General features: G+C 28.6%; 1 protein-coding gene across 10 annotated transcripts in view; it reads right to left on the bottom strand.

Annotated features, from left to right (window-relative positions):
• The window catches only part of LOC136984472 (microtubule-associated serine/threonine-protein kinase 3-like), a 112,999-nt gene that overhangs the window by 54,035 nt on the left and 34,863 nt on the right, over positions 1-24,101 (bottom strand). For 4 of the 10 annotated variants that reach the window (XM_067281459.1, XM_067281462.1, XM_067281463.1 and 1 more), the window contains 2 exons: positions 5,897-6,068; positions 5,742-5,821 (listed from right to left, as the gene is read on the bottom strand). In XM_067281459.1, the coding sequence (XP_067137560.1) occupies positions 5,742-5,821; positions 5,897-6,068 (252 nt within the window). Of the gene's footprint in view, positions 1-1,240; positions 1,956-4,215; positions 4,576-5,741; positions 5,822-5,896; positions 6,069-21,083; positions 21,220-24,101 lie in introns of those variants that run through there. The other 6 variants (XM_067281464.1, XM_067281469.1, XM_067281468.1 and 3 more) reach the window with 5 other exon arrangements.

The following is a 24,101-nucleotide window of genomic DNA, read 5'->3' as shown; positions in this document are numbered from 1 at the left end:
ATATTTACAGCATATGACTTTACTCAAAAAACAGTGCATATTTTTTTAAATATCCATTACTTCAGGAAACAAGTTAAATTTCCTACAGAATTGGGGAAAACCAGCAGTTCTCTATTGTCATTAGATAGTAGTTAAAAAGAGAATACAAAAAATTAATCAGTAATTTTTAGATTTTAAAATGTCAATGCATCAAAAAAGAAAAACATTGTAATCAAAACAAAAACTTTCAATTAATTCAGTTATAAACATACAAATGGCTAATAACTTTCAGCAGCCAAAGGCGAGGCTTATATATTTTTTGCAAAAGTATAGTAACTCAAAAAACAGAAAACCTGAAATATCTTAAAATATCTTTTTCCAAAAACTGTAAACATAACTTTTTCTTTATATATGCAGTAGACCCCCCTATAACACAGGTTCATATAAGACGAATTTGCATAACACGGCAGAAAAATTGCAATCGTGCTCATATAACACACCAAAAGAGGCTCGTATAACACGGTAAAAGAATGAGGCAGATAGTCATGGCCGACTTGTTTCTCGACAGGATTGGTCGAATCTGGACCAATAGTGGACATTGCACAAACAGTTGAGTTTAAACGAGTAGCAGACCCACTAAAAAACATTTATTATTCAACAGCCATAAAAATTATATTTCTATTAATGATGTCTCCAAAGTTCAGTGAATTTTTCACAGAAAGAATAACTTATCAGGAAATGTGTCCGCCGTTCGATGAGCCGCTCTGCGACGAAAACAAGCTTAATTAATGGCGTCTTCAAACAGTGCGCACTTGGTAAGTATTCCTACAATTTGTTGTTTATAGCATAGTTTATATGGATTATTCCCAAAAAATTATACATGTTTTGGAAATGTTCGAGTCAAATTAGTCTAGAATCGATTAATTTTATGGAAGAAGACCTTTCAAACAGCCACACCCCTAAATTGCACAAGTGCTGGGCTCATGTATTTGTAAAATCTAAGTGACTTGTACAACACGGAACATATCTACCATGTTATAGGAGGGTCTACTGTATATATAAAATGTTATATAATATAACGGTAAATTAGTTTTTATGTGATTGATAATTTTTTCTACTCTGTTCATCATCGTCTAATACTGTTGATATAAAGAAAAATGTTGCTTTAGATGAAAGCAATTTTTTCTTTTATATATATTTTATAACAAATTTATTTAAACAAAAAAAAAATTCAAATTTGGAAGTTGAATTAGTAACATACAGTGAGATTTGAGAATCAAGCATGATTCCTGCCCACATCATTGCCTTCTCTCTCCAAAACTGTCTCTATTACATTGGATGATTTCAGGTTCCAACTTCTCTCCAGATATATAGTACCAAACCAATTATTTGGCAAGCTTGAGAATGGAAGTGGCCTGAATTTTCCAGTTTTCTGGGCACTGGCTAAACATATACTTAAAATATAAAATAAACAACAGAAGGTTAAGAACAAAATTGTATTAAACAGATACAAATTAATACACTTCTAAAGCAAAATCTGTTTGATTATTAATACTCTTAAAATATAGAATACCATATACAGTGTAATATTTAAGATGAAAATTAAACAAAGAAAAGAACATAATGAAACTAGTGTCATGCAACATGTATGCCACAGAAACCAAAACAAATTGGCCTTGCAGAAAACTACAGTGTGTTAGTCATCAAATTCAAAACTAGCCAGTTTTCTGGTAATTCTAGATTTCTGGAAACCAGATAATTGGCCCATTACTGAATTGGCACTAGCATGTGAGAATCACATAACTAAAAGTTTGACTTATCTGTAATGAGTGTATTCTCTACTGATTGGGTATCCAATTGCAATGCTTCCTACTCTATTCTAATTGAATTCTCAAGAGCATAAATAGGTGTGATACAAATTATAGGTTTCCTTACACACAGTACACTCTTATGCAAAGTTTAGTTTCAATATAGATCACTCTGTTGCTAAGAATTGTGAGCTGTCATGCATCTCTTATGCTTTACAGTTAGGACTACAAACTAGTTATCCTCAGTAGTTGTATATCACAATCAACCTTTGGATATTCATCAAGTGCAAGTGATATTCATCAATTCTTGAAATCATCATCATAGCTTAGAAATGACACTTTTGGACATATTCATATAAATCTCTAAATGACTGACAGCTTCCATCCAGTGGCGTAGCGTAGTGGGGGCGGCACTTTTAGGGGGCGGCAAAATTTCACAATAAATAATAATATCTTGTAAAAATACCTAAATAAGGGGGCGGTGAAATTTTCCTCTGCCCCGGGCGGCTGACACCCATGCTACGCCACTCCTTCCATCTCTGATAGTATTCACAGTGTCATGAAGATGTTTGGAACAAAAATGTTTAGCTTTAGCATTTTTAATTTCACTAAATAATGAATTAATGATGATTTGGATGGATAAAGGTCCTACCAATAGGCCCTGTGGGCTGGCAATGATAATACAGGCTAGTTTTTCTTATTTTCAATGCTGCTTGATTAAAAAAAGCTATGATTAATCACAACACTTTATTAACCATGTTAATTATATTAATAATTTTATGTCATCCAGATTAATCAAAGCATATTATTGGAAAAGAACATTCTTGGATACTATTTCAAGTATGGAAACTCAATATTTTGTGGTTCACAAACTCCTAGAAGACTTTCACTGTTTACAAAATGTCACTTTTGACCAGCAGTGACTTGCATTTCTATCAAAACAGATGACCAACAGAACAGATAAATGACATGCACTCACAACAATCCACCATTTTGAAAAACATAAATAGCATACTCTCTCTCATTTTTTTCAATTTCACTAAATTGGATTATTTTAGTAATTCAATTTTGGTTTCCAGTTACCAATAATACATAATTTTTCTAAATTAAAATAAATAAAATTCGTAAATTTATTTATTTTTAATAAGTTTGTTTATGCTAATAATACATTATATATATATATATATTACTCCATGAATTGTAGATTAAAAGTTTCTGTATCTTACATTCTTAAATGAATGTAATTTAAGTCTAGTATTTTTCCATTGATATTAGCAAGTCTATTAAAATATGGAGACAATTTTTTCCCGATACTTTTACTGTGGTTTTTTCTATTAGGGGATAGTAACCACTTGTCCTTTTGACATTACTAATGTATGTGTTAATAAATAAATAAATATATTGTATTTTTCTCCAAAAGATTTTTTTTTTTAAATTGTTATTGTAACTTGTTACACTATTTTGATGTACTTCATATATATTGTTTTTATTGTATTATTGTATATTTAATTCAACAGATTAAAAACAGATACATTTAAATTATTTTTGTTTGTTTGAGAAATAAATAATTATAATAGTTTCTTAACCATAAAAAAATCCATGATTAAAAGTAATGATTATTAGTTATTTTAAACCTCTTGTGATGTATTTATAAATGAAAGGAGCACATGAAAAATATATTAAATCAATAACTGTAGTGTGGTATACACAGTATATATTTGAATTTTTAACATATTAATTAAATTTTTCAAACAAATTTTAATAATTTTTTATTTCTAATCCATATTTTAAAGTTTAAATGTCTTTATAAATAAGATATAGATTTGTTTAACTTTTAAATAAACATATATATATATATATATATATAAGTAGAAGTTGTATAATGATATGAAATAGTAGAAATAGGTATAAAAAATGTATATAAATCATAGAAGTTTAAATAATCATATTATTGGACAGCAAGTTTATTTTAATAAGTTTTTTTTTAACTTCTAATACATAAAAAATAAAAATAATTTTTTTACTTTTACCCATTTTCATTAATTTTTCAAATTTGTACTGTTTAATATAAAGATTGTTCATTATTTAATTAAAATTACATTTTATATTAAACTACAATAATATGAATATTATAAAATAATTTACTCCTGAAACTAAATATTAGAATTAAATATAATCGTTTTTAATATATAAATAAACTTGCTTTAAACTGATACAAATGTAAATATTTCTAATATATATGTTACTATAAGAATAACAATATAATAAATCATACTTATTTCTATTTAATTAATTATTTGTAAGAGATGAATAAAAAACTGAATTTAAAAAAGTATGTAAGATTCACAATGTTTGAAATAGTGTGAATGCACAATTAGACATCTTTTTACGTTATTAAATTTTTAAAATTTAATTAAAATTATCTTACATTTTTCCGAGTATCTGGAATATGGATGTTTTCAGAGATAGTTACTATGTACTGTACATAACAAGTGAAACGTCAATCACTGAATAAACAATCACAATGACGAACGACTGTAAATACAGCTTTCCAGTCTGACTGCCTTGATGTGCAAGGAAGCTACTTTTATGACTTCCGATTTGATCGATTCTTGCATTATTCCGACCACACAGTATACTACTTTCTCCTTCTGGGCGTGTTCTACTCATAAAACACTCAACAAGTAATGCAGACGTTGCTACAACTGTTCATTTCGTATTTAACAAAAATAAGTTCTTTTCTAAGAAAATCCCAAACTGAATTCATCGTTATTTCACGTTCGTCTCTCTCCTTATGTAATTATAAATGGAATTTTGGTACTTGGAATTTTTAGAAGAAAGCACTATCGGCTCGGGACACTTCTCCCACCAACAGATATATATATATTTATTTATTTATTAAGTAAAAGCGGGCAATGTCGAGGAATACGGTTTCGAGAAGCCACAAACGATCGATGAAATTTGAAGAATTTTAATTAAAACAGAATCAGTGGGCAATACAGCAATGACTCACCTTTGTATTTCACGCCCGATTATCCGAAGAAAGCACCAGAGGACGGACATAGGGACGTCTGTGTTCGGTCGATGAAACTGCATGCACCTGCACTAGCGTCACTCTCGTAACAGTCTATCCCTCTCTTAATAGTTTGCTCCTCCTAGCGGACGTTCGGGATAGAGGAGGATAACGCTTTTTAAAACGTTCGAATTATTTAAACGGGTAACGTCGAGCGTCGAGTCGAGTTCGTGCAGATTACACTATTGTAATATTGATATTTCTATATCGGTTTTAAAATCTACTGCTCCTTCCGAACAGCTATAGAATAATATCTTTGGCAAACGGGACTATTGAATCCGTTACTCTTGGCAACCGGCCAAACTCCCGCAGGCTCGTGACGTCACTGCAGAAACAATGTTCATCACGCTTTTTATTCAAAGTCCCGAAGGATTATAAAACTTTAACTGTGCGATTATAATTTCCTCTAATATTTACAATATAAAAATATATCATATAAACACAAATCTTTTTTTAAATGTTTCTTTAATCACTCAACCTTCGCAAAAATCATGATAAATATATGTAACTTATTTACTGCGTGTGTGTATTCTATTGCGTGTATATTCTACCGAAAATTTAAATTAAACATATAATTTCTAGCATATAAAAGGTTTCCAATAATTAAAAAATAATTATTTGTGAATTTACTAAAAATGCGAAAGGTTATAGTTATGGGGGGGAGAAGAATCAGAATCAAAAAGAAAATGACCCCATTTATATAAAGTTTAAATTTACGATCGAGATAAAAATAAACGATGCAATATGAATGGATAAAACGGAGACGAAAATTTGATCGTAAAATCATAATGCTATTACTAAACATCCATTAGGTAAGACATTAGATATTCAGTATGTTGGCAGTGAGAATAATGAAGATAAGGAACATAAAAGCGACTCACCATACTAGTGGATAATGCGGGAGCTGATTGGCCCAACAGGGAATTTCTCATTTTTACTAAATTTGAAGTTTCCGAAGATACTAGAAGTAAGGCAATTATCTCAATACTTAAATTTAAAGTTACGCCTTTAATTTTCAAAAGGATGAATAATTTACCTTGGCCGCTGACGGACAGTAAATGACTGGCTGGATAAAACGCGGCAAAACTTTCTCTTCTTCTTCTTATATCTTCAGTTCCTTGTCTGCTAATGGCTCTACTCTTCCTCTGAAAATAAGATTGATCGGAATCGTTCCTACGGTGAGATGGAGATGACGGGGCATGATCTACCTAATAAATTATTTTGTCGTTTAATGTCAGACTATAAAATTTAATACACATTTTCAATTTGATAACTACCAGAATACTGGAGAAATTTTAATTCGAAAATCTAAATAAGAAATTATATTATCTCATTTTTGAATAATGCATGTTATTATTATTATTATTATTATTTAATACTAATTTCTCAAAAATTTACATCTAAATTACATTCGTTTTAGGAGACATTAGGGAACATTTATATTATGGAAAAAATATGATTAATTATAAATCTTTATTTTTAAAAATCGTTCTTCCGAGGTGCAATTTTTACAGAGGAAAATTGCTTGTATATTAGTAATATATATATAATATTTAATATTAATATTATATTAATTTCGAAATCATCTGTGAAATACAATAAGGAATTAAAAATAACTTTTCGAGAAAATATTTTCATTTAAAATTAATTACTAGATAGATATTATTACAAAAGATAAGTTGTTACATCACCTGTTAAATCATCAAAATCCGGTAACGTTTATAAAAATTTAGCCAAGATTCCAAAATGTCATTAACATCTATAAATACTTTAGAGGGGAAAAAAACTCGGTAACTATTTTTAAAAAAACTTTTCAATTATATCTAGTAAACATCGGGGACTGAATTACAGGCTGATCTAAATAACTACTGAGATTCGATATTATTGGGAAGTACTGTACATTATACAAAAGTTATTTTTAAAGAAGAAGGATTAACAAAATTTAAGATTAATTGAGCAAATATAGGGAATTACTATGCATCCAAGGCAAAGAACAACATGCACTCTAGAATAAGCTGCGATAAATTGAACAGATCGGACTCGAACCCGTGTCCCTTATTGAACTAAGCCCATACCTTAACGTGTGACCAACTCGATACTAAAGATCGGAGATTGAATCTTCGACATATATTAATGATTTTTTCTAACTGAATTACTAATTACAGTTGTCCCTTGATAATCCGACAGGTATGGAACCAAAGGGGTGTCGGATTACCAAAAGTGATTACATATCTGGCATTGTTTTGTTAGCAGTAGCCTATAATATTCCTACATGTTATGAGTAAAATGTTGCCTAGGTGAATATGGAAATGAAACACCCATTTCGGTTAACTAAAACATGTTTATTAAAAGAAATATGGAAGCCATAAATGTACTACATACAGTATGTATAGGCATAAATAATACAGTACGTACAATAATTTATAAACATTATAACTAAATGCTACAACGTAGGTGGATTAATTATGTACATATGCAAATATGTACTGTACATACTGTGCTCATACTTTGAAGACGGGACTACGGTGACCTTGACAGGAGGTGCGTCAGACTACTGAGCATGTCGGATTACAAAACGTCGGACCATCAAGGGACAACTGTACTCAATTTTTATTTATTTCAAAATAGATACTGTACATAATTTCGATGTACTGTACTTTAGTACAATGTTTATGAAAATAAACGAATCATTCACACCCTATTGTTTTTATAAATTAAAAATTATTTTTCAATATGAAATCAAATCAAAAATTTATCGAGAAAATTTCAAACTATGTTTATATCTATTATTGTTAATAAGAAAATTTTAAAAATTCTGGAATTCTTATCCATTAAATGTGAATTTATCCATTTTCGGAATTAGTAAATTATAAAAATAAAACTTTAACGCTTTTTTAAACGTATTTTACTCGAAAAAGCACAATAATTCGATCTAAAAAATATAAAAATATCTTTTAAAGAAAATTTTTCGAGTGAAATTTAAAAGTGAAGGATTTTTTAAATATGAATTTATTGTGTTTATAAAATATAGGCCTAGATAATTTATGAACAATGCTAAAGTTTTTGATAGTGGTTTCTTTTATAGAGAAAACCTACTTCACTTACATAAACATGTTGGTTAATGTTACTTTAGGTAGCCAAGATGGCGGATCATCTCTAATTCCAGCAAGGAAACAGTGGGACGCACGTTCTAACCTAATCTAACCTATTCTAATAAATTACCATAATTATTAGCAACCAAATTATTAGAATAGGTTAGGTTAGGTTAGGTTAGAACTTGTGTCCCACTGTTTCCTTGCTGGAATTAGAGACGAGCCGCCATCTTGGCTACCTAAGGTAACATTAACCAAAATGTTTAAAAATATTTTATTGAATACATTTAGATCAAATTATTATAAGTTGTTTTATAAAAAGTAAATTTAAAAGCATTTTCTATTTAGCGAAAGTAAAAATGATTTAAATAAATTGAAAGAATGCCGTCGTAAGAACAATTTCGCAAGAAAATTTCGGTAATACAAGATTAATTGTATATGACAACATTATGAGCAACATCACAGGTGTAAAAATCATTTAAAAATTCGTCAGAAAGGTAAATATAGCCAAATGTAAGACACCTCCACACCTCTAAAATCGGAACTTATGACTAATTATTAATAAAAAGTCATAGTCAGCTAGAATACTTAAATTCAGATTTATTTAAACCTGTACTTTAGTCAACAGAAATCTTTTACCTGAAAATATTTTTATATTAACATTAAATATTTTTATTTAAAAAAAACGAACTTCATAAACATTTTTTTTTAAATCGTTTTTCAGTGACCTATTTCGACAAATAATTTATTAATTTATCCAAAAAAGTTAATCTAATTTGTTGTATTCAAATATTAATACTAATTCGTGTAAGCTGGAATTTATTCCAATAAAGTGAAAATAAATCAATATTTAAACACATAACATACAGATGCATTACTCAGACTAATTTACATAATAAAACAACAAAAATATTTACTGTGTAATACAAACACACAATTTTATTTCAGATTGTTTTTAATATAGACACGAATTAATATTAAACAGGAGAATGTATAAGAAGTGAGTATCTAATGTAATATTTATATAGTATTTAGAACAACAATAACGTATTATGTCATACTCAAATTGGAATTTAGGTCAACACACATTCGACCTAGAATAGTCGTCTTTAGGAGTTGTAATAATTAATATTCCTGAAACAGCTCTTAACTACAGAAAGAATTATACAAAAACCTCTCGAAAATTCGGTTACAATAATAGTTGTATGTCAATATTTATAAAGAATACGTGCAATAAGTTACGTGAGTGGCAATTAACAAGAAAAATGCTTTAGAATATTGTAGAGAATCATTTCGTTTAAAAATATCAAAGCAATTAACTGATAATTTTATCTGGGTGAACAAACAGAAAATGTTTTCGACATTTTTCTTATATTAAATTTTTAATAATCGATAGATTTGTTTTAATGAGATTCTGTAAAGAAAAGCGAATAACCGAAGCTAATAAACGAAAAGATAATTTTAAGTAATATAGTAACTTTAAAATTAACATAAAACTTTAAATATAAAATAAAATTTTAAACAAAAGTCATTTGAATGTCACTCAAAATATCATATACTACAGTGAGAGAAATGGATTGTATTAGATTTTTGATCCGAGGGATCATCATACGTGAACTATATGACAGTGGAAAACATCCCTACTCATTAAAGGTATGTATAATTCTCGATATTTAACAGTCAAACCTTGTAGATAAAAAATACCCAAAATTATTCACGAAAAATTATGAATTCTCATCAGATTCGAACACTCATCTTGGTTAATATTACCTTAGGTAGCCAAGATGGCGGCTCGTCTCTAATTCCAGCAAGGAAACAATGGGACACATGTTCTAACTAACCTATTCTAATAATTTGGTTGCTAATAATTATGGTAATTTTATTAGAATAGGTTAGGTTAGAACATGTGTCCCATTGTTTCCTTGCTGGAATTAGAGACGAGCCGCCATCTTGGCTACCTAAGGTAACATTAACCTTTTTCATGAACAATTTGAGTCAGGCATAGTTCTCTATTTCATTCAAATAAATAAATTAAATTCATTGCCTGTGGAATAAAGCTGTAATGGGCAAAATGAAGTCATCAAATTGAAAATCATTTTAATGAAATAAATATTCATATGAAACAAAACCAATCACTAGTTCAACATCTTCCTGTTTTCCATTTCTAAAACAAATAGAACCCGCATTTTGTATATTTGTCAAATAAATGCTATCAAGTAAAATGAGAATTTAGTACATTGAATCATTTTATAGAAATTATACGCTTTCCTAAATATAAATACACACCTAGTCTACAGACAGGGATAAAATATTAAAGCAAAAATGAAAAACAACGGTATTATTATTAATCATTCAATCGTCTCGTATAATTTCCATTAATAAAAATAAGTAAAAACATATTTTCGTATACGTAATGCATATAATAATAATAATACGAAATATCATATTTTCAAATCCTTGTCAGCAATTTTTAGCTTTCACATTTTATACTTTAATTCATATTACTGATGCAAGACCTATAATCTAACTACAATATGATTCGGTAATCTTTTCATATCAAATCGAATATCATTTTATATACAGTTATTGTTCAAGCATAAAATTCCGGTTTCATCGTAGATTTTATTACATACACTTATTTTTTTACAAAGTTTTAGATTTCGATATACAAATATAGTAAATCAGAAATTTGTATATTTGAAAACGTTCCCGAAGATATTTTAATATTTAAAACTCAAGAAGGATCAACGTATGAAATGCTTTTTAACATTAATGAAAAACGTTTCCGAAATAATTAATTACACGAATAGTGGAAGTCTGTTATCCGACATTATACGTTGATACATAGAAAATTGATGGACATTATGAAACTATAATAGAAAGCTTTCTGCGACTTCCAACTATTATTTTCATAAAACAACGTTTAATTTGTACAGTTGGTATTTTAATTCATGAACGACTGGTGTAATCTATATTAAAAACAAGAAATTAATGAAATTTAAAACGGATCCGATCGGAAACAACCTTAATAATAAATCATTTTTTTAAAAGTATTGAATGGGAATAATTTACAATGCCTACACAGCGACCTCCATTTAATCTATTCAGTTTACGGAGAATTCGGATGGCTGCTCTACCGAACAGCGGGATAGATTAAATGACATCATCACTTCGAAATAGTAATCAACTAATCACAGTAGGCGAGTGATCCAAACTACTACTCCGAACGAATTCGCCGTTACTTTATTATACGGGAATATCTGACCCTAATAGAGAATGCGCTCCGAATCCGAACTACCCGTGAAAAGTTACGCAAATTCAATCTGGATTCGAACCCAGATTTAACATAGTCATCCAAACAGTGAATATGTATATATATATATTCAATGCTTGTCGTTGTCAATCAATTTTAAAATACTTCGCGGTTACATTAAATATTTAATCTCCGACTTACGAAACAAATTTAAAAAAAGTTAAATAATCGTAATTTTGTTTATAACTCCTGAACATTTTCAAACTTAAAAAAAAAAACTTTATAATTTCATATTTAGCGAGTAATAAAGTAAACGAAAAACACAGTTACCTGCTGGGATTTTTTTTTTATCCGAATGCGATTCATTTCTGAGTTAAATTTTATTTAAGATCAAAGTATTTTAAAGTTAATTAAAGTTTTAACGTACCGTTAAAACTTTAATTAACTTTAAAATACTTTGGTAATAATACTACGTTAATAAAAATTCGGTAAAATACTACGTTAATCAAAATTCGGTAAAATACTACGTTAATAAAAATTCGGTAAAATACTACGTTAATCAAAATTCGGTAAAATACTACGTTAATAAAAAAAATCCTCGTTAAGGCTTATGACAAAATGATCATAAACAATGTTTGCGTCAAATTTATATAATGTTACATTTCATTTTCAAATTTCAAAAAAAAATATATATATATATGTATACTAAGAAGTTTTAAAATTACATATATTTCAAGAATGTCATATATTTTAGTGCATTCTGATTACGTTATTAATTCTTTGACTAATTTACCGTAAAGATAATTTAGTCTACTCGTTATCAAACGAATATTTTTCATAAATGACATTTTTATATTTAAAACAATGTAATTAAGGCCACGAAACTTTTTACTCGGTCGTCCTGCTGGTTCTAAATTGATGTTTGTCTATAATATCCAACAGCCAACGGGAGATAATGTATGAACATTGTAGGCGTTCGGTATATGCAATATTTATAAAAAGAATTGTAAACTGCAAAATAAGTGTGGAGATGTTGCCGCCGTTGGCAGGTTACGTTCTCAACACCTGTGGCATATTTTGCAATCTCCAAAGGCGGTCAGGGGTAAAGTTTCTTGTATATTTCTTCTATATGTGTATGTAAGCATGCATATAAACAGTATTTACTGTGTATGAAAAAACTTAAAACACATCTATAAAGAGTGAACAATTGTTATTCTTCCTGAACAAGTTTTAAATTTCGAATGAGCAATTTTTAATTAATTATATCTTTCATTACTTAATTTAAATATATGCTTTCCACCTCAAATTAGTAGAGGCTTGCTCCTGTAAATCATACTTTTCCTTTAACAATAGTGTCGTGACGGTCATCTAACCTTTCAGGGGAAAATTTTTGGACTGAAATAACGTGACTTCCAATTTGCATCTGGAGTTCTTGTTAATCGGTGCCTCCTGCCCCTAATCTTTCCATATCTGGTATCGACTTTCGGTTAATGTTACCTATGGTTCCAAGATGGCGGCTCGTCTCTGATTCCAGAAAATAGAAGAAGGAAAACAGTGGAGACGCACGTTCTAACCTAACCTAGTCTAATAAATTACCATAATTATTACCAACAAAATTATTAGAATAGGTGAGAACGTGCGTCCCCACTGTTTCCTTGCTGGAATCAGACGAGCCGCCATCTTGGAACCATAGGTAACATTTACCCGTCTTTCTCTACTTAACTCCGTTCTCGAGATTAAGGAAAGACAGACGGACGACAGTGGGAATTTATACGTCTAGTTTTTCAAATTGCAGCCCAATGATCCCGATATATTAGCAATAGGAAATACTTGCAATGTTACGGAGCTGGGCATTACAGTACACTATATTTAATTATTGATTTGACTCGGAATTTATTCTCCATTCCTATTGTGTGACAACCAATCCCTCAGATTAGAACCATTCACAATGAATAATAGAAATTACTGACCAAATAATGCTGATTACTTGCATCAAACTTACCAAAAATCGTATTTAGTGCTATTTTATTTTTTAAATTAATAATGCATTTTTCGAAGTCGTAGCGGATCTTCTCATTAGTTTATCCAGATTCTCAGTTTTTCTATTGTATTCTGAATTAGTGTATAACAATTTAACACAACAGAATAGTATATAAATTTTCGATACTCATTAAAACTTTTATGTTATTTATAATTTGAATAGAAACTAAGTTTACATTTAACGTAATAATCAGCCATGTATTTTTACAGAAATGTATCTGTTAGTTTATACTGAAAGTAATTTATATTAATTTCAATTTAATTAAATTAGTAGAATATTATCTTAGCGGACATATAGTCTCGTAAATTCATTTAATTCGTTTCACTTAACTGTATCCATCATCATGTAATGGTCGTTGATTTATAATTTTTATGAATTTATTTATGAATAAATGAATTTATTTAAAGCAAAATACAATTACTAAAACCTCTAAAAATAGGACAGAACACGAAGGAAAAAAATTCATTCAAAATCTACTGACTTATGACGTCCTTTTCGAGTCACAGTCAATAGCGACTAGAAACCATAGTAACTAAAGCAGTCAACAATTTCAGGGTTTAGACGCGAATTAATCACTTGATTTAAACGAATTTAGGTCAATAAAAGACAAGAATTTGTTCGCAAGTAATTAATACATTATAGTGTATGTTTAATTATCATTATCTAAATCCTCCCTTACAATGAAATGAATTGTAAGTTTAATTCCTCGGTGGATAGCTATTGGGCATTTTAACAGTGCTGAAACTGATGGTTCTACTTATAATTTATGAAAGATATCCGATTAAAATCATAATACAACACATACATAACACAAAAGAGAGATTGCATGTCTCTCTTGCTGATCTCAGCACACTTTAGTTAAAACTATTTTCAATCGGTTCTCGTTAATTTTATAAGATAAAGAGAAATGCTTTCAATTAGTTTTACGTATTATCAAGCTGTATCAAATGACACTATCAAATTTTTAGTACACTAAGCAGACTATCTGCTATTTCGAATACTCGGAATTTCAATGTCGAGAAAATAGAAGAAAACAAGATTATAATTACAGTATTACAACTATTTGGTGACATTGTAAAGTTCAATTTCGCGATATCTCATCTATAAACGTATTGAAGATCCGGATAACTTCGTTATTGATTTTATTTTTATAAGAATATATTCTGAATATTGCAAATAAAAAACATATCTTCTCGAAGTATCCTTACCTACACTCGTACAGCATCGAAACAAAATTTACAAAATCAATATTTCCGATTTATTCTGTTATAAATCCATAGAGATAACGTCTCGTAAGATTTCAGTCTTTTGCAGAATGATCTTCCTGATCTTCCAAATTATTTTGAATAAAAATTTAAAATATTAACATTAAAAAAACTGTGCACGTAACAGTATGCAACTAAACATGCTCTTATAAAGTGAAAAATATATCTTACAACATTTTAAAAAAAAAAATCTGCAGTATCTATATTTAATATACAACAACCTGTAAAATAACTGAATTATTATTTCAAGTAGAGCTGCCAATATTTTTTGGCAACTAAAACGAAACGTATGAAAATAAAATATTAATTTTTAGAATAATGGACTAGTATATAATTCCAAAATTATAAAAATTTCACTTATTCAATAATGTTAGGCGCAACCATTAATATTTCAGAATTACTTCTACAAGATAACCCACTGTAGAAGAGTTTCCACAATTAGTTAAATTGATAATTGTCCTAAGAAAGATTTGTCTTTTCTACGGTCTAAATCTCCTTATCACAATTATAGTTTAATTTTACTGTATTCTTGCGTGAAACGCATGATATTTGTTAATTTTTAATAAATTATTTCTAGGAGGATTCATATATGTAAACAATAACTCTGCGTGTTATCAACAACAATATCATAAAATCACTGATAATATTTTATAACAATAATGTACTAAGAATTTTTTTTTATCTTAACATCAATTAAACTATAAAATCTTTTTAATTAATTACATTTCAAATAGCTTTTCAATGAATATATAAAAAAAAAAATTCTTTTTCATCTGTTTACTATGTGTATTCTATTAAATTTTACTGTAACAGAGCCATTTGATAAAGTACTTTATTGGTTATTCAATTTAATAATTTTGGCTACAAAATTTTTTCAGAATTATCAGTAATTCTGATAAAATATCAACTTCATACTAAATTCATTTAGTTTTTATTTAGTCTTTTTTAATATTGTATGTATAAGAAGAATTTAAACATTACAGAGCATTAAAACAGAAAGACGTGAGTTGAAAAGAAATTGGTAATACAGGTAAACCTCGCCTTACGTCGGTAATTGGTTCCAGGAGAGGCGACGTAAGTCGAAACTACGGTGGAAAACGCCAATAATGAGCACTTAAAGACCGCTAAATACGACGACAACACAGAAACACAGATGTTTTCGTGTTTCGTTCTCTAGGATTTACGATGATTATATTAACATTTACTGTAAACGTACATATTTTAATATGATTTTATGCGCTTTTAACGCTTTTCTAGTGATATTACGACTTCGATATTTGTGGCGGACAAATGTAAAGTCGAATAAAATGACTTAAACTTGATTTTCATTTTTCCATATACAGTACTTTTTTGACAAACGACGTATAATCGAGAACGACGTAACTCGAGGTATACCTGTATATATAATTTATTATCCCAATAAATCTCAAATCATTTTAATAATTGTTCAAATTCAAAAAATAATGGTTTAGGTTAATCTACAGGTTAATGTTTAATTATTGTACTATATAAATCCCATGTATGGCTACTTGGTCTAGAATTTTATTTAAGTTTTATTTTTAATAGATACCAAAAACAATCCTATGGCCTGTACGGTTTTCATTTGTTCGAAAATGAACAAATGAAAAAATTGTGTGCATAAAGCTAGCTAGGAAAGATGAACTAATTTTATTACATTTTTATAGAAATTCTACACTACTAATTCTTTCACTCGATTTTGTTAAAGTGAAAGAAAAACGACACATAAATATAGTAAAATCTCATCTTTGTTTATTAAAGTATTAACATCCTTGTTTAAATAATACATATGGTCTTACTTTTAGAATAAGATAATTCATACCCTTAAATCAATTGCTATAATATTGAAACTGTAAATATTAAAACTGTTGACGTCAATGACGAGCAGCAGAACAAACTTTACGTTTACAGTACGAGTGAGTTTAATACGATTTTGCGATAATTGGACGAGAAACGTTAATTAACGTAAAGTATAAAAAAGTGATTATAAATATGAGAATTTCTTAAAATATTTACGCGAACATTAACTATGCAAAATACAGTTAAGGATTTTGTGAAGCAGCGCATTAAAGTCCTATAAGCAAAATAAAAGCTTGGATCCCATGTTCATGAGACTAAAATAAAAATTATGATTCTATTTACGAATAAGAAAAAACAATCTTGAATAGTAATTCTTACTTCTGAATCATTTATCTATTCAATACGTATTAGTACGTAAGCGAATACGTAGGGCTAACTTAACGTACAGTACAATCGCATAAAATACAGGACAAATACGATGAAATTATTTAGAGAGAAACGTTTAAGATCTATAACCTCGATTGTCACGATAACAGGAAAATGTGACTTGGTGGATTTCAAATTGGGTCCTTAAATTGGATTAAGTGTTTATTTGTGAAGACAGTTTCAAGAACCATGCAATGGAGCAAATACTTTCAACGACAAAAAAACTTCCCCAAAAATGATTTTTCAATAGCGAACAAAATAAAAATCTGTAAATCAATTAATAATGATTACTACGTATATTGAAATAAAAATAGATTTTTCTTTTTTTGGTTCTTTTAAAGCTCCTGTTTCAGTTTCAGGTTTTTCATAAAAATTGAAACCACGATTCAGCCTTACTGCAAGCGTATAACCGTGTAAGTGGACAGCGTAACGTAACCAGTGACAGAACCGATCAGAAACAAAGTAAACGATGCTCCAATTATTTTAAGATTAGTAATCGTTAAATTTTTACGACTTGGAAACAATGCCAGCAGTTATGTCCGTGTTATTTAAAAATTCAAACTTTAAAAAATGTATCAATCCAGTAAGCGTAATTTTTAAAACAGTTAGAATTTTGATTAATAGCGAGGTTGAGGCCCAAGTTTAAAACGCGAAAACGTGTACGTCGGACGTTCGGCGCCGCTTTCTTTTAAGCCTAGAAGTTTTACAATGGCGTTTAGAATGTCGAGCGTGATTCCACTGACTTTCCAAACGTCATTGTCAAACTTCTAGGCTTATGGGAAAGCGGCGCTGAACGTCCGACGTTCACGTTTTCGCGTTTAAAACTTCGGCCTCAACCTCGCTAATATAAATGCGTAAAGCTTTCGCCAAAATTTTTAAAAGATTTTAAGACTTTTCTGCTTATAAAAAGTTACGTTATTTAATATTCAATTTTACTTATTTCACATCGGTATCACTTAATAAGTTTTGAAAAATTGCGAGTTTAAATTCGACTCGAGCTCAGTCTTTCGTAGTAACAGAATTCCATGCGACAGAAAAGAGCAAGCTCTTCGTATTATGAAATTCACGACTCTCTTCATTTGCGTTATTATAGTCGTTTACATCTGTATACTAATCATTACCTTCTAATTTTAATATTTTAGGAATTTTTTAGACGACACGGAAAACAGAAGGATGGTGTTTCAAATTTATGATTCTATTTAAATATAAAAATTATTTTATTCGTTTCCAATCATATTATACATATATTAAAGTGGTTAATGTAACCTTAGGTAGCCAAGATGGCGGCTCGTCTCTGAAACAGTGGGGACGCACGTACTAACCTAACCTATTCTAATAAATTACCCCTATTCTAATATTTTGGTTGCTACTAATTATGGTAATTTATTAGAATAAGTTAGGTTAGGTTAGAACGTGCGTCCAACTGTTTCCTTGCTGGAATCAGAGACGAGCCGCCATCTTGGCACCAAGGGTTACATTAACCAAAAATTTTTCAACGTGAAAAGATTTCTTTTGTCTTTCTCTAAGAAATAAGCCTTACATAATTCTTTATCAGCAGACTTAAATGTTTATCAAAAATACACTAACATTTCTAAAGATCATTCCTAAAGAAATGGCAATTTTTCTTTTTGTATTGATTCAATCAGAAATCGCTTTTCCAGTAAGCATTTTCTTGTTCTGTTTTAGATGTTTAACCAATTTTTCGATAGTTTTTCTTTCCATTTAGTATAACACAAGTTTTCAATTTTATTCGCTTCCAGAAAACGAAAATATTCGGCCTCATTCAACTATTACATTCTTGTCTGCCTACAACTTAACCCTGATAAGTATCATATATTCGAAGAAATTTTCAATTTTTAATTAATGTTTCTCGTTATCTTAAATCAATTGTGTAATACGGTTAAGCACAGAACAAATCCGAACTTTTGTTTTTAAATACAGAATATTTACGGTAAAATATACTTATGATAATCGTAGAAAAATCGACGTTTTAGTTATAATGAGGAAAAAGATTTTCATACGAGTATAGGGAAACTAAAATGGGAAAATTTCATTCAGTCCAGAGCCATTATATAATGATTCTAGAGTGAATGGAATTGTTCCCATTTTTATTCGTATCATTTGATTAAATGATACGAATAAAGCAAGAAAAGCTGGATAATTTATGTCAATGACGAAGTATCTTTGTTTAAAAACTCTATAAAAATCCGAGATTATATTAAATGAAAACGGCATTTTCTAATGTTGATGGGTAAATTTCAGAAGATATATTCAAATTTCTATAAATTATGTATAGGCAATTTAGTTTTTTATCATTAATTTTACATTATTAAGAGAGTTTGATTTTTTTTAAAAATTTATAAACGCTCTTTTAATACTTGTGTGGAAAAACTAGACCAATTTCGTAGCTATAACAATTTTTAATTCTTAAAATAAACGCTTTAAAATGTGAAAAGACAATTAAAATTATTTGGTTAATGTTACCTATGGTTCCAAAATGGCGGCTCGTCCCTGATTCAAGGAAACAAGAAAGAAAACAGTGTGGACGCACGTTCTAGCCTAATCTAATAATTTGGTTGGTAATAATTAGGGTAAGTTATTAGAATAGGTTAAAACGTGCGTCCCCACTGTTTTCTTTCTTCTGTTTCCTTGAATCAGAGACGAGCCGCCATTTTGGAACCATAGGTAACATTAACCAAATATTTATATAGTTTTACAGCCATATTTTTTTAATGATTAAAAACTGAATATAGAAATTTTATTTTCAAAAACAATTTAAAAAAAAAAAAAAACTTAATTTTGAATACCTGAACTGAATAACTATGGGACCCCAGATTTTATTTTTCAATATTTTTTAAATTTCGGTTTTCTTCAAACAGACGATTCTCCCATCAAATAAAGAAAGATTCTTATAGAATTCTAGTTGAAAGTCATAATCTTCCAGAAAGCAAACACTGCGAATTATTTGAAGATTTTGTTCGAGATCCAATACGTTTTTATTTTAAACAACATTTCCTAAATAATAAAAATCGAGGATAAAAATTTAAAATACGCACAATTTACTTAAAAAAAAAAAAAATCTTGAAGACGAATTATGTACATTTTTTAAAATTTTATATAATCATATAATATTTTTTGATCACGTAAATCTACCTTAGAATAATTCTTTGAATTTCTCCACTGATGCCTTCTTTCTGATACAGTTTTCTTATAAATATAACACTAGTAAAGAATTTTGTAATAGAAATATATAAAGAATTATCCGAATCGAGATGTTTCAATCGCAAATTACTCATTAGGTGAATCATTCAATAGACTGCAGTATATATTATACGTAACTATAAAATAGCAAAATAAATAGAGTACACTAGTAAATAAAAAAGCTATATATGTCAATTAATACAAAAATTTAATCTTAAAAAGTTGATTTTTAATAAATCTTTATACTTAGCATTCACTTCTTCATATTAACATTATTTTTATTTTTATACTCCGAATTTTTAAAAACTTATATCTAACATTGTTTTCACCGTAGAAAAAGAAAACTATGCATTCAAGCAAAGGAGCAAAACAAAAAAAAACCAAAGAACATTGTTATAAATTAGATAAAACTGAAAAAAAACTGACATATAAAATATTATCTATAAATTTTCTATCGTTCGGCTACAGAAACTCTCTGAACAACATCTTAATTTAGAAGTTTCTCATGTTACACGCCAAACAACGGCCTCGTTTGTCAATGATTATTAAGGAATTCTTAACAAAAGCAAGACTACAGATTTATTTAATCACGAACACAACTATCAAGACCTTTGTTTATGTTGTTAGATGAGTAAACAATTTACATAAGATGTTAAAATGGGTTTTTCCCTCGTCGTGTTTACTTTTTCTAATGTTCAAAAATGAATTTTCATTAATAAATATATTCCTTAACTTGCTATTTTTCATCTCATTTGTCCTAATATTAACCTACACTCTGGGAATTAAATTTCAAAATAAATAAGTCAAAAACTAGAGATTATTATAATAAAATAATAAGAAATTCGTTCTAAAGCTGGAACTAAAACCATTTTTTTGGATGAATTTAAGAATCTTTCGATATAATGAGAAAAAAAAAATAATCGAATGGATGTTTATATGAAAACAACTAACTAAATATCGTCTGACGTATTTTAAATTCAGTTATTCAAAACGAACACACTATTAAAGAGGAGGGGAAACACGCAATTTAATTTTTTATAAAATAATATAGACAATCGTCTGGGGGGAAAAATCGATACAATTCTAATAAAGTGCAAATAAATAAGATAAGGAAATCAAATACATACCAGTAACAATTGCTATATTCAATCGCTTATAGTTTACAAATATTATCGATTTTCGAATTAAAGTACTTGTAATTAGGTCACCCATTAAATATTCCATACGATATAGCGTTACATAATAATCAAATCTGGTGTTTTCGATAATATATATCTAATCATTTTCAAAAATATAAACGACGACCATCTGCATTTAAACTGTTAACCTGATTATAAATTCTAAATGATTTATGATGATCAGAATATTGATTCCTACTAAGTACTAAAATTATTAAATGGATGAAATATTTACGAAGTGTGTCAGGAAAAAAAGATGTATTATATTCAAGAGATGAATTACTAATTTATCGTTATTTTCCCTAAACGTCGTGTCAATTTCTCTAGTGATTATCGCAATTTTTGAAGCATATAAGCCGCGGATTGCGTTGTTTTTAAAATTGGAAATGGGAGAATGCTGCTTATGTGCAAAAAAATTTACGAATCATCTGAACTAACGGTGTTCGGTAACGGTAATTGACTATCGATACGATGCTTTCCAATGTCAGGGTCGTTTCTAAATAAGAATTGAGTACTAAAAATTGGTGTGGCTAATATAAAGGTGCGGCTTATCTATCGATCTATTTTTACTCCCAGCGGCTTATATACCCGGGTGCGGAGTTATACTCCAAAAATTACAGTAATAACGACAGGGAAAAACCAATTAAAAATATAGTATCGCTAAATTTTACATTTTTTTCTTTTTCTATTGTAAATTGGGTGAACTTCGTGGAATCTTTTGGCACAGAGCTTGGTCTTTTGTGACGAGTTAATTTTAGGGGAAAAAAATTATAGCGTTTTATAATCGTGTGGTGATATAGACGATTCCTCTCATATTAATAAATTACTCCACCAACGTCTGACCTGCTTTTTCGTCACGGCTTTTCCCCCATAACTGCTCCGTTAAAATGGCTTTTTGTTTTTATTTACAAATCAGCCATATACGCGATTCAGTTAAATCTCTCTTCGGTACGGCTTCAAAACAAAACCTTCTTATGTAATAACATAATGCAATGCTAAAAATGTAAATTTTTTTTTTATTAAACTACGGAAAATTTAATATAAATAAAAAAATTTTCAGTTCACTACTTAGTTGCAATTTTTGAAGGGTATAGTTTTAACGAATAAGATAATATTTATCAGTAAGTGTTCCGCTACTCGTGGAAACCTTGTTGATAAATATTATTGTATTATTATTATATTATATTGTATATTATTATATCTAGAACTAAGCGTAATTATTGTATAGGCCTATTACGCTTAGTTCTAGATAGTAAGTACTTAACACACTGCATTAATTAATGGTATTTTTTCTTTCTTTTTTTTTAAATAGAAAATACAGCAATAAATGTAAATACTTCTAAAATTTGACTTCTTATTTTATTTACAGCATAAATTATAATTTTAAAAATTTTTAACGCGAATATTGATTGTGTTAGAGTTAAAAGATATTCATTTTAGCTTATAATATACTTTCAGCAACATAGATCATTATTAATGTTTGTTTTCGCATACTATTTATAGCTGCTCAGTGGCTTAGTCTGATCGAGCAGCTGACAAAATTGGTCCAGAAAGATGCAAAACGAAAAAGAAAACAAAAAAAGAATTCTGATCCTTTAAAGTTTAAACAATAAAATTACTCAATTCTTGGTCAAAATCGGCTCTGTGAAGTTACAAGATTTACAAAACAATTTACAGTTGGACAAATGAATTTATCGTTTGTAGTAACAGTTGTTTAATTTTTCCAATTGTTTTACGATGTTAAGAAATTTACTGTTCTTTAAAATCGAAATTCTTCAGACAAACGAAAGAAAACTAAATTACAATTCCAGCGAACCATAAAATGCAGTCAAATGTATTTAAAAAAATATAAATAAATTGTACAAAATGAAATTTTAGATTTGAATTTGTTCCTTAAAAGAATAGCGAAGTGTTTTTGCGAATTAACCGATTATTTAAGTTCTGTTGTTTTTTTTTTTCAAATCGATATTATCTTCACAACAGTTAGTAGCAACGATACTAAATGTTATGTTCCAATATGGCCATCCACGATAGATCGTAGCTATTTTGGCAGAAGGTAAACCGATTTTCTATTCCTCCTATTGACTATAAATAAACCGCAGTTGAAGTAGATAAATGGGAAACAAGACAGTCTCCCTTGGCATGAAAGTCAGAAATCGCATTCCACTAACTTCAACTATTAGTCAAGATTTTAAATCATAAATTATGAATAAAATCCATTATCGCTGTAGTTGTTTAAGAAAATACGGGAGAAAATAATTAAGCCGTTGCATTAGAAACAAACAAAAATTTATGAGTGGTGATGGCTTTAATACAAAAATGCGACTGCATTGACGTCAATGCCAAAGTTTGTAAGATTTGTAGAACTGAACAAGACAGCCGCTTAATGCCACAAGTCAAAAATGGAAACCATGTTCTTTAAAGATGTGCAAGTTTTTAATCTTGTCAAATAACCAAGTTATAAAATTGTTTTAAACAGCAATAAATTTATTAATTTAATATTACTTCTTATTGGATTATACACTGTTTTTAAAACGTTAAAACACTACACTATTTTTAGTTACTTCGATGCAAATTTTTACTTTATCTTAAAATATTTTATTAAAGTAACTTAACATTTTTCTAAGTGTTTAATCAAATAAAAACGACAATTTTAAAAACCAGCTTAATAGGTAAACATTTCATGCAAGAGTTATTATTCTAAAAAGCATTTTAAATAGAAAATTTAAAAAATATATGCTGACTTATTTATATATATAATTGATTTTTGATTTTTTTAAATAAACTACAAGAAAAAATTGAAATCTTACTTATAATTAATAATAAAATAATATCGAATAAAGTTTTCAAATAAGAGAATACTTAATTTTAAATTACTAATTTCAGAAGAAGTTTAGAAAAATGTATTTAAAAAAAAACACTAGAATCCTCTGTGATATATTTGAAAAGTCACGATCATTTCATTTA

This window comes from Centruroides vittatus, unplaced genomic scaffold (assembly GCF_030686945.1).
Source record: "Centruroides vittatus isolate TY-2023 unplaced genomic scaffold, ASM3068694v2 contig_920, whole genome shotgun sequence".
NCBI lineage: Eukaryota > Metazoa > Arthropoda > Arachnida > Scorpiones > Buthidae > Centruroides > Centruroides vittatus.
Note: the sequence above shows the minus strand (reverse complement) of the source record. Positions and strands in the feature narration are given on the sequence as shown.